This window comes from Phocoena sinus, chromosome 13 (assembly GCF_008692025.1).
Source record: "Phocoena sinus isolate mPhoSin1 chromosome 13, mPhoSin1.pri, whole genome shotgun sequence".
Lineage (NCBI taxonomy): Eukaryota > Metazoa > Chordata > Mammalia > Artiodactyla > Phocoenidae > Phocoena > Phocoena sinus.
The window spans coordinates 40,249,437-40,265,480 of record NC_045775.1 but is presented as its reverse complement, the minus strand read 5'-3'; the positions used below and the strand labels follow the sequence as shown (position 1 = coordinate 40,265,480).

Below are 16,044 nucleotides of genomic sequence, written 5' to 3'. Positions count from 1 at the left end.
TTTTTTCCTATCAATCTGCAAGATATATAGAGTCAGCAGGGTAATATGATAGGAGGATCCTGGGCTTCGGAGCTCCTCAGAGTTGGATATGAATTCTTTTTTTTTTAAGATTTTTTTTTTTTTGATGTGGACCATTTTTAAAGTCTTTATTGAATTTGTTTCAATATTGCTTCTGTTTTATGTTTTGATTTTTGGCCACGAGGCATGTGGGATCTTAGCTCCTCGACCAGGGATCAACCCCATACCCCCTGCATTGGAAGGCAAAGTCTTAACCATTGGACCACCAGGGAAGTCCCATGGATATGAATTGTTGGCATTAATGTTCCTATAACACTAGGTATCCCTGGGCAGTACTTACCTTTTTTGAGACTTTTTTCCTTAACTGTAAGGGACAGCAGAAATATCATTTGGCTTTCAGAACCATGAGAGCGAAGGGAGCTTTTAAAGATTGTGACAGCATCGAGGGTACCTTATATTATAGCCTGTATTCTTCTTTTCTTTTTTCCTTCATTTAGGTCTGACACCAACTATCCTCGAGCGTTCCTTTTCCTCACCATTCCTACGCTTCTCTCAATACACTCTCCATCATCACCTTCCACATAACTCTTTTGCAACCATATGGCTTTTTTTTTTTTTCTCATTAATAGGAAACCACTTCTGGGTAGAGTCAATGGTACCATCAAGGGGTGTTATGGGGGAAGGGGAGACTTACTTCAGTCTCAGTAACCATCAGCCCCTACCACTCCATGCCATTCAAACTGAGCATCCAACCTTGAGTTTACTATGCTAACACTGTTTTAAAACAAGTCCTCTAATCTTCAGCATCCCCAAAACTACCTGAAATTAACACATAATCTAAGTAAAAAGAGCGTGTTCCCTGTGAAAGCATCTTGTGTGATAAGTCCCCTTCCTTCCCTTCCCACCAGATTGCTATTCCCGAGTCCCTGGAGTTTAGAAATTCTAGAGCCAGCCTCTAAATTTTATCTGCTCTTCCCAAGGTATTACGGTGCCCTTACTGCTATGGTTGGCCCCACTGTCCTCCTAAAATCCCTGTCTTTTCTCCTGCCTGTTGATTGTAACTGGAGCAATGGTGCTACTGCTTCTCCTTCCTCTGATTCAATATTGCTAAGCCCATCCAAGTCCATTCACACTCCCTGCACAGCCTTCAGTACTAAAGACAGCTCCATGCTGGGTTTTGTCAACAGTCATGTTGTTGCCCTCAGGAGCCATCCCAGGACACGTTAAGTAGCAGCAGGTAGGTTTTTGGTCTGAAGACAAATCACCAAGGAGAAGAATTGCTAGACGTGTGCCCAGTAGGGCAAAACAAGAAAGAGCAAGGGACCAGGGGAATGGGAAAGGGAACTTTTTTTTTAAAATTTATTTATCTATTTTTGGCTGTGTTGGGTCTTCGTTGCTGCGCACAGGCTTTCTCTAGTTGCAGCGAGCGGGGGCTACTCTTCATTGCGGTGCGCGGGCTTCTCATTGTGGTGGCTTCTCTTGTCGCGGAGCGCGGGCTCTAGGCGCGCAGGTGTCAGTAGTTGTGGCATGCGGGCTCAGTAGTTGTGGCTCACAGGCTCTAGAGTGCAGGCTCGGTAGTTGTGGCCCACAGGCTTAGTTGCTCTGCAGCATGTGGGATCTTCCCAGACCGGGGCTCAAAGCCGCGTCCCCTGCATTGGCAGGCGGATTCTTAACCACTGCGCCACCAGGGAAATCCAAGGGAACATGTTTGACCTCTCAGTGATACAAGTTTATTCAGAAATCATGGCAGAATTTTTAGTGGCTTTGAATTAGTGCTTCTAATAGCAGCTGAAGTAGTTCTAACAAGGGGAAAGTAGTAAGGGAAATTAAAGCGGCAATAGTTGGGAAGTTTTCATCTGATTAAATATAAAGGCTATTATTTTGTAGGAATCATCTGGGGAACTTGCTTAAAATGCAGATTCCTGGGCCCTGTCCCTGGAGAGTTAGATTCAGGGTCTGAAGTAAAGCCAGGAATCTTCATTGTAACAAAGACTCTGGTGATTCTGATGCAGGTGGTCCAAGGACCACACCTTGAAAAATACTGACTGAGAGATAGTGAAGTAGAAGAAAGGCCCCTGGACTATGCATAGGAAGACCTAGCATTGCCACTAGTGCCTAGTGCTGAGGGACCTGAGGCAAGTCACTTACCTCCTTTAATCTTGGTCTCCTTACCAATAAAATGAAGGGTTCAATGAGCTGGTCTTTAAGGACCTTGCCAATGGTAAGAAAAAAACCTATTTTCTCTCATCATTCTTATAACCACCATATCTCTTTAAAGATTTAAAAATTAGGTAATTATGCTGATGTGAATGAGGACAAACTGTGCTACTTACATTTAATAATAAAACAAGTGAGGTTCGTATGCGGTCTCCTGTGTGTGGCAGCAGTACTTCTCCAGTTCCAGTGTGGTTTCTATGATATGCTAGCACGTTTTTGGAGTCCCCAGTCATAGATTTCTTTTCCATTTTTTTTTTTTTAAATGTGTTTCTTCCCTTAGGTAATTGTATTGCTCAAATATATCATTTTATCCACTCACTGTATTAGGTACACACTTCCTTCTACAGAAAATGAGAAGCTAAGTTTTAAGACTAGAGAAAAATGCTCTTTTAATGTGTGAGGAACTCTAAGGTGAAATACATATTTGTAATGGCCCTGACAGAAAAATTATGCCCCTTTCTCCACCTCCCAAGATTGTATTAGCCGACTGTGGGCAAAGAGAAAATTTGTTAAGCCTACATGCATCATACTGTATCATTCATTGTCTCTGTATCCTCTCAATTCCTTTCCAAGCCAGCATCACCCTGGTTTATTCATTCCACAAACATTTATTGAATGGATAGCTCAACATTTATTGAGCTAAAACTATGTGAGGCACTGAGATTTTAGACATAAATAAGACCTAATCCCCTGACTTCAAGGCTATTAAAGAATAGCCTCACAGACTATGAAAGAAGACATGCATCATCACATAATGGCAATCTAGTTTGAGAATTACAATAGTACTTAAGTGCAGTCATGGCTGAGAGAAGGGGTGATAAACTCCTTAGAGGTGTAGAGGAAAGGCTTCATAGAGATGCTTATCTTTGAAGATCAGGAGGAATTCTCCAGAGAAATGAGGAAAGAAAGGGAAGAAGAAACAGCACACTCAAAGGGATGAAACAGTAGAACTTATTCTGAGAGCCACATGTCGTTTCATGTGACCAAAGGGTTGGTTGCACAGGGGATTTGCAAGAGATAATTATGAGAATCTCTAACAGTCACTGAGCACTTGATAGGTGTCAGGCATTATCCTGAACAATCTACATGTGTTAATACATTTAATCCTTAGCACAACCCTAATGAGGGAGGTATGATTATTATCCCTACTTGGCAAATGAAGAATCTGAGGTACAGAGATGTTAAAATAACTCTCCCAGGTTTACACAGCCAGTAAAAGCTGGAACCCAGGCAGTCTTGCTTTAGAGCCCATGTCCTGCACTGTGCAGCACGACTGCTTCTTAGAAATGAGACTGGAGAAGGAGAAAGGACGAAGATCAAGGAGAGACTTAGAGGTCATCACAAGGAGTCTGGAGTTTATCCCCTAGCCAATGAGAATCTAGGAAATGTTTGAATTAATATATTTGTGCGTAAGAAAGGCCATACAGAAGGAATATACAGATGCACTAGAAGAGGGCTAAAACTAGAGGAAGGATGCCAGGAAGAAAACTAATGTAATTGTCCCTTAAGAGAAAATGAAAATCTGAACTCAAGCAGTAGTCAGTGTGGTTGGGAGTAAGGGAGTGGCGGAGGTGAGACTATTCCTTCTCTAGGGACAGAGCCCCTCTTCAATCCACTCTCTGAATTTGACTCATACTGTAAGAAATATCTATTTAAAACTATTTCTTCCTATTGTTCATGACTCTATTCTTCCTCTGCTCCTAAATTTCTATCGAGCAACCTACCCTTGGTTTCTATTTCTCAACTGGCCTATCTGACTAGCCAGGGACTTAAGTGCAAGCATGTCCTTCAGTAGCTGGTGATCTTTAACGATGTGAGCCTTCCAATCCCATTTGTGTTCTACTACAGACAGACAGCTTGGTAACAGTTTGGTTGACAACTAAAGGAGATAAATAGTTAATAAAATGTCAAGAAAGGGTTCTTTTACATTGAGCAAACAAGATTATGTCTCTAGATTTGTTTTCCAAAGAAAATCATCCTCTGCAAACAGCTTCATTAAGTCTTTGCATCATTGTGTAAAATCTACATATTAAAAAAAAAGTCTAAATGGCTTTTCATTCCCTTCTTAAGGAAATCCTACATCAATTCCGAGTTCTCAGATAAATAAATGTAAGACTAAGGCTGTTGTGACTTTGTTTGCTTTTTGTTTATTTCCCTTAAAAAAACACTACGGATGATTGCTGAATATTTTCAATACCCAGAATCATAAAAAGTCTAAGTTTACATTGAGCCAAACTATTCTTCTTACAGTTATTCTGCCATCTTTGCTGAGAGCGAACTGAGTGGCTGGGATTATGACTATGGTTTCTGCTTACCCAAGACACTCCAATGTGCTCCTGAACCAGATGCTTTTAATCCCTGTGAAGATATTATGGGCTATGACTTCCTTAGAGTACTGATTTGGCTGATTAATATTTTAGCCATCACGGGAAATGTGACTGTCCTCTTTGTTCTCCTGACCAGTCGTTATAAACTGACAGTGCCCCGCTTTCTCATGTGCAACCTCTCCTTTGCAGACTTCTGCATGGGGCTCTACCTGCTACTCATTGCCTCAGTTGATGCCCAAACCAAAGGCCAGTATTATAACCATGCCATAGATTGGCAGACAGGGAGTGGATGTAGCGCTGCTGGCTTCTTCACCGTATTTGCGAGTGAACTTTCCGTCTACACCCTCACAGTCATCACACTAGAAAGATGGCACACCATCACCTATGCTATTCAGCTGGACCAAAAGCTGCGATTAAAACATGCTATTCCGATTATGCTTGGAGGATGGCTCTTTTCTACTCTAATCGCCATGTTGCCTCTTGTGGGTGTCAGCAGTTACATGAAGGTCAGCATTTGCCTCCCCATGGATGTGGAAACCACTCTCTCACAGGTCTACATATTAACCATGCTGATGTTCAATGTGGTGGCCTTCATCATCATCTGTGCTTGCTACATTAAAATTTATTTTGCAGTTCAAAATCCGGACCTGATGGCTACTAACAAAGATACAAAGATTGCTAAGAAAATGGCAGTCCTCATCTTCACCGATTTCACCTGCATGGCACCAATCTCTTTCTTTGCCATCTCAGCTGCCTTCAAAGTGCCCCTTATTACAGTAACCAACTCTAAGGTTTTACTGGTTCTTTTTTATCCTGTCAATTCGTGTGCCAATCCGTTTCTGTACGCAATTTTCACAAAGGCATTCCGAAGGGATTTCTTTCTGTTGCTGAGCAAATTTGGCTGCTGTAAATATCGAGCTGAACTTTATAGGAGGAAGGATTTTTCAGCTTATACCTCCAACTGCAAAAATGGCTTCACTGGATCAAATAAGCCTTCCCAGTCTACCCTGAAAGTGACCACATTACAATGTCAATATTCAGCGGTCCTGGACAAGACTTGCTGTAAGGAGTGTTAACTGTTATATCAGTAACCACATTACTGAATTATACTTAAATATGTTAAAAAATTATCTGTACCAGTAATTTTAACAAAGAGCTGATTTCAGGAAATTATGTTAGGCACATTAGGCAAAAAAAGACCTCTTCCTAGCTCAAAGTGTGGTCTATGACCATTGCCAGTCTAAAAACTATGCGTCACTGGCACATAACCATACAGAAGTTGAGAGTGTTTAGAAACTTTTACAGCAATTTTGGCAGAGTAATTTTATGTCGGTTGAATCTAATATTTTTAAAATGAGGTGATATTTTGCATGTCTTTAATTTTTTCTCATTTTGTCATTGCAATAGTTTTTATTGCATTTTATAAAAATGTTAGTCCATAACATTTGAAGTTTAAAATAACTTGTTCTTTTCATCAGATAGCTTGAGAAATACACTCTAGAGATGCACTGTTCAATCTGGTACCCACCAGACACATGTAGCTAAATTAAAATGAAATTAAAAATGTAGTTTCTCAGTTGCACTAGCCCCATGTCAAATGCTCAATAGCCACACATGATCAGTGGTTACCCTATTAGACAGCACATACACAGAACAGTTTCATCATCACAGAAAGTTCTATTGGATAGTGCTGTCCTAAAGATGTTTATCTATCCCATCTAGGTTCTACTATTTAAAGTAAAGTGAGCATCTGAAGGCACATTTCAGCCTGTTGGTTTGGTGTTTGGTCTCTAAAGAGCAATGAAGCATTAAACAGTATACTGTAAACTCCTTGTGGGTAGGAACCCTGTCTCAATTTTGTTTCCGTCTCCTAGCTCAGGATCTCGGCAATAGTATCCAACAAATGTGCTGAATTACACTGAAGTTATAAAATCAATAAGGGAAAAAAAATTTTTTTTTCTTTCTAAGGCCCTATCTTTTATGGAAGTAAAAGAAAGTATTTAAATATTTTTAAATGCTTAACTTTCATCATTTCTATCTTTGAGGGTATAGAAAAATACATCCAATATTTGCTAAAGGTATTTTTATTTATCAGAATTGACTCTTATAGTACAACGAAATTATGGTTTTAATTGCAGTGTTTTTTGTAAGTTCTTCTGACACTTTAAAGTAACTTAATGAAAGTTTATTATATGCCAAACATGTTGATAAGTATTTTATATAATTTAACCCATTTAATCTTCATAAAACTCTATGATGAAGATATTATTCACATTTTATAATAGAGGAAAACCTATTACAATTTTCCCAAGTTCTCAAAACTAATAAAAGATTCAACTAATGGGATTCAAACTCAAAGTTCTGATTCAGGACCCCAGCCTCTTAACCACTGTGTTCTACTGCCTCCCATACTGGTAAATCATAGTCATCTAAAGGTTTAATATGTGTTCAAAGTTCTTTCAATTTCCCCCAACATTTTCCAACACAAGAAAAGTTGAAATAATTGTGTGTGCACACCTGTACACTTAGATTCAACATTTTACTATATTGGTTTCATAACATACCTATATAACTATCTACCAGTATTTATCCATCCATTCCTGATGCATTTTAAGTTGCAGACCTCAGTAACTGTCAGCCTTTAAACGCTTCAGCATGCTTATCATTAACCAAAGTTTAGTATTTGTCTACATTTTTAAGGTAAAATTTACATATGGTGAAATGGACAAATCGTAAGCATACCATCTAATGCATTTTGAGAAAGATAGACACCCAAAACCTCCATGAAGATATAGAACACTCACCCCAGAAAGTTTCCTCATGCCCCTTCTTAATTAACCCCTCACCCCTACCCTACAGGGGTAATAATGGTTATGATTTTTTCCCCCATAGATTAATTCTTGTCTGCTCTAGAACTTCATATAAATAGAATCATACAGTTTATACTCTTCTGTGTAAGGCTCTTTGACTCAATACAACGTTTTTGCTATTCATCACTGCTGCTGCTTGAATTAGTAGTTCATTCCTTTTTCATTGGTGAATAGTATCCCACTGTATGAATATAACACTGTTTTCCATTTTCTTATCAGTGGATATCTGGCCTATTTCCAGTTTTTAGCTCTGCTTTGGCATTTATTAAATAAATGTGTAGGCATAACTAGACTCTCCAAACATTGAGTCTGCTTTCAATCATTATGCCATTTTGTAAAATAATTCAAAATAGATAAAAAAGTATAAACTTTATAAAATCTCTTCTCTGTAATGTGTTTTTTATATTTCTGACTTTTCTACTCCACAACTAGTTACTTGTCTTTACTCAAATGCAGTCCTCTCTCTTGTAAGCCAGCGTTCTAGAATTTGTCTCAATGATATGAGAGAACGCTAATTAGTCATGTTGCTGTATACACACACAATAAACTTTTTGATTCACAATCAATCACAGAACCAAAACAACTAAGCAAGGAAAACAGAACGTAAAACAAAAGAAGAAATAAAATATAACCTTGTGGAGAAACTTTAAATTATGAACTCTTAATTATTGTTTGAGCCTAAGGTACTTGTACCCATACTCTGAAAACAACTTTTACAGCCTTTTCCACAAATACTGATCTTTATTTTCTACATTATAATTTAAGTTTTAACATATAGAGTCATAGTGTACTGTCTTCCTCATTCTCACATCCTTACATTCACTAATTATTCCTTTCAATTGTCTTCCACATCAGTTCTTTATTTTGCTTCCCTACCACCATGCCCACATCTCAGGCCATTTCCCCTTACCTCTGGAGTATTACTACACCTCCCTCATTTTTATTCATATCCAACCTTTCCCATGTCCATGCTCGCATCCCCACCACCACTGATTAATCATCCTAAAGTGCTATCTCATCTTATTACACACCTGCCAAAAATTCTGAGCAGCTCACCATTACCTATAAATTTTAGCTCCTAGCCTAACATTCAAAGAGCTCCAGAATCCACCCTCAAGTTTGCTCACTTTATCTCCTGTTTTTTTACATGAAACAAGTTGTTCCAATTACTTTTCCCTAGCTATGCATCTCCATGCTGGTGCCTGTGCCACTCTTACCATCTGGCATACCTTCTTCCTTACCTGTCCTCCTCCTGCATTCTTTAAGACCCCAGCTACAGGTTTATCTTATCAAATTCTTCTTAATCCACTCCCTCCCTAATCCACTATAGTCAAGACACTGCCTTTACTTCAAATAAAGCAGGGCATAAATAATAAATATGTAACCCACAATGGTTTATCTCTTTAGACTTCTTTAGTACCTGTCATCTGTATCACATATTTTTTGTTCTACACTGCTGGTATTATCTTTACATGTATATCTCTTATTTCACCTACCTTATAAATTCCTTTAGTGATATACTCATCTCCTACTTCTTCATTTCTCCTACTATATCTATCCTAGTCTTGCACATGAGGTGATTAATATTTTTAGCTGATTCACTTTTATAACTGAAATATAAAACAATCCTTGTTAAGAAGCATTTTCCTTATGAGATGGTCTCACAGAAAGTGTGTATGTTCCTAATCTGTATAATCTCTCATACATAAATCATAAAAACATCAAATGCTCAAGAAATTTATATTTCTATCATTTTTTTTTTTTTTTACCACATTTGACGTTATCACTTGTAGGTTGCAAAATGACTAAAAAGAGTTAATTTGGAGTAGCTCATCTAAACTTACAAAATATTTTTGAAAGGCATTTTGTCCAAATGTTGTAACATTTGCTATAAAGGGCCTGGTTTTAGTTTCCTCAAAAATGTATTAATAAGCCCACGTGTAAATTAAGAATCTTTATGTCACTAAGATTTCAATAAATGTGTTCACAATTGGAAAGAATCTTTTCTTCAAAATGTGCAATATTTTTATTAATATCAAGTCACTTCCTAAGAGTTATTACCACGAGCTACCAATTTATAATTTAGCTTTCTAGTTACAAATAGTAAAATTTCCACCTAGCTCAGAGTATATTTACGTGAAAAACAGCACGGCATTAACCTACTAACAAGAGTCAAAAGAAATTCCCCCACTAAATTCCCCTGCTCGCCACCCAATTAACCTTTGCTATTCATTCTAAGTTATTAGTTTGGCTACACAACTTAAATGACTTCAACTGAGTGCCTCAGCCAGAACTGGAATCTCATTGCCCTATGAAGTCTGAGCTGTAACAGATAATCTTTTACACATATTATAGCACACTGAATAAAATAGGTAAAGAAGGTAATCCAGGCAAGGTCAGTTGGTCAGTCCCTAAGAGACTGTGCAAACTCAAGATCTTCTTAGCCTACAGGGAGAGGTGGAAAGTATGTTAAAAAAGCACTGCAGGATGCATGCATGAGAAAAAGTTTGCGTTAGGAAATTACTATACATGATACTTACATAAATTTCATTTAACACAACAAACTAACTTCTTTCACAGAGACATTCACCACCTATAACATGATGTAGGATGACCTTTGCCAAGTTATTGTATTTATAAGGACATATAACTTACTATATGATATTTTGTTAAAATATGCAACAAGAAATGTTAAGCTTGGACATGATAAAGAGGTTCCTGAAAGTAAAAGTAGTATCACATTAAAGCCAAGTCTCAGGTAAACTCCACCAACCTGCAGGACTTAAAGTACAATCTACTCTTTCAAAATGGATTAAGATTTGTCTCACTTTATCTTTGGCACATGGGCTAAAAATATTTTTAACTGTGAGTCATGACCCATCAGTAGGTAGTGAAATCAACTTAGTGGGCCAATACCATCAAAAAGTTTTCTGTAATGTAACAGAATAGAATCAAATATAGGAGGGACACACAAATAGGACAGTGACTTTTTTTCTCTGATAAAATGTACCACATAAATAAAAATGGCAATATAGTAGTATTTGTGATATAATTTTTTTTTAATCACTAAAGCAAAGTGAGAATTTAAAATTCACAGTGGAGAGGAGGAAAGGAATTTTAGAAACTATTATTGCCTCTCCCAAACACTTAAACCAGCACATTAAACCCCAATTTCCAAGTGAATGCACCTTGTCAACAAATTCAGCAGTTAACACAGGGTGACCCGGTGAGCCTGGGAAAAAAAAAGCAGGAAGAAGAATAGAAAGTGTACCCCCTCCTCAACACTGGAGGGGGTACATTTCAGCAATGACACAAAGAATAAGTGCCCTCATTTGCCTCCCATGTAGAAAAGATGAACATTTCATGGTAGGCAACATCCATGAGGGAACCCATAGTTCCTGGGAGTTCTCAAGAGACGGAAAAGGATTTGGAATAGCAGTGGTGGTGGTGGACAGTCACTCTGAGGATGAAGAAGGCATAGCTGGAGAATCTGGAGAGGGGACCAGCTCACTCACTAGTACTAACTGAATCCTCATGCAGTTGCCAACTTTAGGCCAAAGACAGTGTCCCACTCATGTTGTCCATGACCCAGATAAGATTTATCCAGATTTTGAGAAGACCTAACAGTAGCTGAGTCCCTTGGGTAGAACAAAACAAGTGTTGGAATAAATTAAACCCTCCAAGTGGGGTTGCCTCTGAAAAACAAATGGGGAATTCACCCTGTGACCAGCCAGATCCAGGTACCTAACTCTCAAGGAGCTTTCACAGACCATAACCCACTCAATCCCAGAACTGCTTTTTGTGAGAGAATTACTACTCTGGCGAACACCATTCAGGGCCAAAACAGGGATCCTAGACTTGGATACCATGTGTACTCCACCCACTAAAAGAAGCAGAATGATGGACAAAACGTTCCTTTGAGGAATTTGAGTCTACCAAGGAAAAGAGTATTACAGAATAGGTTACTAATATGCTTTATTTTCATTGGTGTAGGAAAACGGTGCTATTTGCATTTTACATTTTGTTTTCTCTCCCTGGTCTTAAGAGTTATCCAGGTCTTCTCTTTTCAAATGAGATTCTCACCTAAGCAGAAGGTTTCTAAACAGAACGTCTCTTCTTGACTTTTGTTTTAGAAAACCTAAACTCAATGAGGGAATTCCCTGTTAGGAAGAAAGAAGAGAGACAGTATCTTTGAGGGGTAAAGACTCTGCAAAGGGGTCTTCAACGGTAAGAAAAATAGAAAAAAAAAATAGGGAAAGAGGGAAGAGGACAGAAGTATAAAGTAACAAGAATTAGAATGGGAACCTAACCCACTCCCTACAGTTCCCCAGGGAAATAGCAGGTACAAAGAAGAATGCCTGGCCACATGATAGACCCAGAAAGGCTCATCCTTGGCTCTAGGGATCCTGGCCTCGGCAACTATTTTCATGTTTAGTATGAGCTCAACCGAGGCATCTGCCTCCAAGGAACCACCTGGGCTTGCACAATCAGCATACTGCTGGTGATAAGCGTAGACCGAAGATCCAGAGAAGCCTTCTTAAAATCCTGCTACTTATAAGACTCTCCAGGATCCTTTTTTTTTTCAAATATGATTATTTTTTAATTGGAGTATAGCTGCTTTACAATATTGTGTTAGTCTCCAGGGTCTTTTGTAACACGGTTTGGTGAGAGGTGGGAAGAACACCAGCCCCAATCTAATAATTGATACTGACTTCACCATGAAGGGGAACTGGAGTCTGATTTAAATTTTACTTCAAAATTAAAGAAATATGACATTTTTTCATGCTACATCACACCCGATACATCTACGCTTTGTAATGGTATAGACAATGGGGGTTAAAAAATAAAAACCTGTTAAAACAGTTTGAAATGTAAAATGAAAGAAATGTAAAACTGTATATTTGTATTTGCATCTGAATTATAATTTTATTAAATTCCATGCAGTGAACAACATGTGATATAGTCCCACTGATCTTAATGATGTACTGAGCTCATCAGTTTTACCACTCTGCATCACCAACGGCTTTTGCAAATACATAGTCTCTCCCTCCAAAACACATAATACCATCTTTCAAATAGAATTTCCATTTGTTCTTGCTTCGATGAATCTGGAGGGAGAAAAACAGCCTAAATTAATTAAATTTAGAAGTTAAAGGATCATTTACATTTCTTTGCATATCCCATGGGATTATTCTGACCCTAAATGGGAGTTCTTTATAAATAAGACCCTCCTCAAGATAGTTCATTCATTCATTCAGTTCCTATGTGTCAGGTATTGTTTTAGGCACTGGAGATCTATATTAGCTTTTTTTTTTTTTTTTTTTGCGGTACGTGGGCCTCTCACTGTTGTGGCTTCTCCCGTTGCGGAGCACAGGCTCCGGACGCGCAGGCTCAGCGGCCATGGCTCACGGGCCCAGCCACTCCGCGGCATGTGGGATCCTCCCGGACCGGGGCACGAACCCATGTCCCCTGCATCGTCAGGCGGACTCTCAACCACTGCGCCACCAGGGAAGCCCTATATTAGCTTTTTAAAAAGGAAAATATAGATATAATTTTTTAGAACAGGAAAAAAAATTCCTGTCTTTGAAGAGGTTACATTTTAGTAAGGATGGGAGAAACAAACTTAATAAACACGTAAACTATACAGAATATTAAAAGGTGGTTAAGTGTTATGAAAAATAGATCTGGAAAAGGAATATCACAAACACAGAGGTGGGGTTAGAATTTTAAATAGAAGAGTCAGGGTGGGCCTGACTTGTGAAGTAACATTTGAGCAAAGACTTAAAAAGAAGATATTGACTAGAGAGCATTCCAGACAAAGGGAACAGAAGTCCTAAGGAGGGGCATGCCTGGGTTGCTCAAGAAAAGCAAAAAGTTCACTATGTCTGCAAAGGAATAAACAAGAGAGGATGTAGTTAATATTATCCGGAATGAAAAAATAGTGGTGTTTCATTTCTAAGAAGAAAGTCACAATAACGCACTGAGCAAGGTCTGAAAATACAACTTATAATCTATCAGATTCTATTAGCTATTCTTTGGATTCAGTAAATCAGCCTGATAACAAAATTAAAACCAGAAAATCCTACTACCTTAAGAGGTAAGAAATCATACAATCATTGTTACTTCTGGGTAGACCACAAGTGACTATTTTAAAAATGTAGAAATATATGATCTGAAATTAAGGGCAAAAATTAAACCTAGGTGTTGATTGCAAATAGTCAAATCAAGGAAGAAAAGCCTGTGACTAGTATTTGGATGCATTTTGTGAAGCATAAGAAAATACAAAGGATAAACCCTCTATTTGTGTGTGGGGGAAATGGCCTGGCGACAGAAAATTTCTTTTCTGAGTTTGACTTCCAAATTTCCACTTGCACTTATCTTAAGTCTCGGGGAACACAACAGTGACAACAGAATCCTTAACAAAGATGATAAAATCTGGCCCGAATTAGGAAAAGAACAATGGTAGAAGCAGCGGCAACAACTCATCCCAGTAGCTTTATCTAGTGACTACATTATTCTAGAAATGCAACAATGGTTCAAAATTAGGAATTTACTAGTACAAACACTATATTACTAGACCTAAGGAGACAAATAATATAATCATCTTCAGTGATGTTGAAAAGCTTTTGATAAAACTCATGCATTACAGATTTTTTCTTTTAAACTAAAATAAGAAAGACTATGCCCTACAAACATACACACACACACATACCCCTACCTCAACCCAAAAGCCATGACTTACTGCTTAGTGCGGAAACCCTAAAAGTACTCCCGCTCAAGTCGGGACATAGACAAGAATACCCACTCTTAACCAACTTTTCACTCTAGAGGTACTAGCCAATACAATTAGACGAGAAGAAAGAACTACAGAGATAAATATTGGAAGAGATGAAATAAATTTGCAGATGCAATGACTGGATGTCTGAAAAACCTAAGATAATCAATTTAAAATGACTAAATAAGAATTCAGTATTGATACAAAATTAATAAACTGAAATTCATTGCCTTCAAATACTGATATATAAGCAACAGTTAGAAGATATAAAGAGCCCGTTTACCACAGCAACAAAAGAGATAACATAATAAGGAAAAAATTTTTTAAATACTTGATCTACTGGCACCATTCAATATATCCTCTGAAATATTTTCCTTACTTGGCTTCTAGAACATTCCTGGCTTTCCGCATGACCCTTTGGCCACTCCTTTGATTCCTCCTTCTCTCTCTTACCTCTCAATTTTAGAGTGTACCAGGACTCTTCTTTCTGTTGATATTCACTCTCTTGGTGATCTTATCTAATCTCATGGCTTTAAACATCATCTATATGCTGATGACTCTCCAAAATTATATCTCTAGCTCACACCTCTCCCTTAAACTCCAGATTCTCATTCAACTGCTTCAGCACCTCTTCATAAATGTCCAATAAACATCTCAAGCAAGTTTAAAACAAGGACACTATTATACTCTCCCCCAAACCTCACAGTCTTCCGCATCTCAGTGAGGAATGGCCACTCATTCTTCTCATTCAGGCCAGAAATCTTGGACACAATCCTTACACCTCCTACTCACACCTCATATCCAGATCCATCAGTAAATGTTAGTTCTACCTACAAAGCATATTCCAACCACTTCTACCACCTCCACTACTATTACTCTTGTCTAAGCCACCATCCTCTCTCACCTGGATTAGTATGTCTCATGACTAGTTTCCCTATTTTCACCCTTGTCTTCCTCTTAGTCTACTCTAAACATGGTAGCCAGTCTACTTTTACTATGGCCCTACTAAAAACATAAACCAGATATCATTTCTATGCTCAAAACTCTCCAATGGGGCTTCCCTGGTGGCGCAGTGGTTGAGAGTCCGCCTGCCGATGCAGGGGACACGGGTTCGTGCCCCGGTCCGGGAGGATCCCACATGCCGCGGAGCGGCTGGGCCCGTGAGCCATGGCCGCTGGGCCTGCGCGTCCGGAGCCTGTGCTCAGCAACGGGAGAGGCCACAACAGTGAGAGGCCCGTGCACAGCACAAAAAAAAAAAAAACTCTCCAATGACTTCTCATCCAAAAAATAAAGTCCTTAAAATGGACTGTAAGATCCTGCTCTTCCCCTCACTTACTGCTCTGCTCTCCTCATTGTTCCCTGAACACACAGGTATTCGTCTACCTCAGGACTTATGTATTATTTACTGTTCCCTCTGTCTGAAATGATTACATCCAAATATCCTCATGGTTCATTCTCTTACCTCCATTTTTAAAAAAAATTTTTTTAATTTATTTGGTTGCACCAGGTCTTAGTTGTGGCAGGCGGGCTCATTAGTTGCACCTTGCCAGCTCCTTAGTTGTGGCATGTGAACTCTTAGTTGCGGCATGCATGTGGGATCTAGTTCCCTGACCAGGGATCAAACCCAGGCCCCTGCACTGGGAGCACGGAGTCTTAACCACTGCGCCACCAAGGAAGTCCCCTCTCTTACCTCCTTTTGATCTTTACCCAATCACATTCTCAGTAAGGCCTCCCCTGGACATCACATCCAAAACTGCAACCTACCTCTCCTTAACATCACTAAAATACTAAATTCTATTAATTCAATGTTAATTAATTACAAGCTATTGCCCACAAT

At 38.7% G+C, this 16,044-nt stretch overlaps 2 protein-coding genes across 9 annotated transcripts in view; one reads left to right on the top strand and one right to left on the bottom strand.

Moving 5' to 3' along the window:
• The window catches only part of LHCGR (luteinizing hormone/choriogonadotropin receptor), a 63,807-nt gene extending 58,050 nt beyond the window's left edge, over positions 1-5,757 (top strand). The window contains exon 11 of one of the 2 annotated variants that reach the window (XM_032652794.1): positions 4,486-5,757. In XM_032652794.1, the coding sequence (XP_032508685.1) occupies positions 4,486-5,638 (1,153 nt within the window). In that variant the 3' untranslated portion in view covers positions 5,639-5,757. The remainder of the gene's footprint in view (positions 1-4,485) is intronic. The other variant, XM_032652795.1, reaches the window with a different exon arrangement.
• A 6,584-nt stretch (positions 5,758-12,341) lies between these two features.
• The window catches only part of GTF2A1L (general transcription factor IIA subunit 1 like), a 63,752-nt gene continuing 60,049 nt past the window's right edge, over positions 12,342-16,044 (bottom strand). For all 7 annotated transcript variants that reach the window (XM_032652044.1, XM_032652043.1, XM_032652045.1 and 4 more), the window contains one exon: positions 12,342-12,540. In XM_032652044.1, coding sequence (XP_032507935.1) covers positions 12,433-12,540 — 108 coding nt within the window. In that variant the 3' untranslated portion in view covers positions 12,342-12,432. The remainder of the gene's footprint in view (positions 12,541-16,044) is intronic.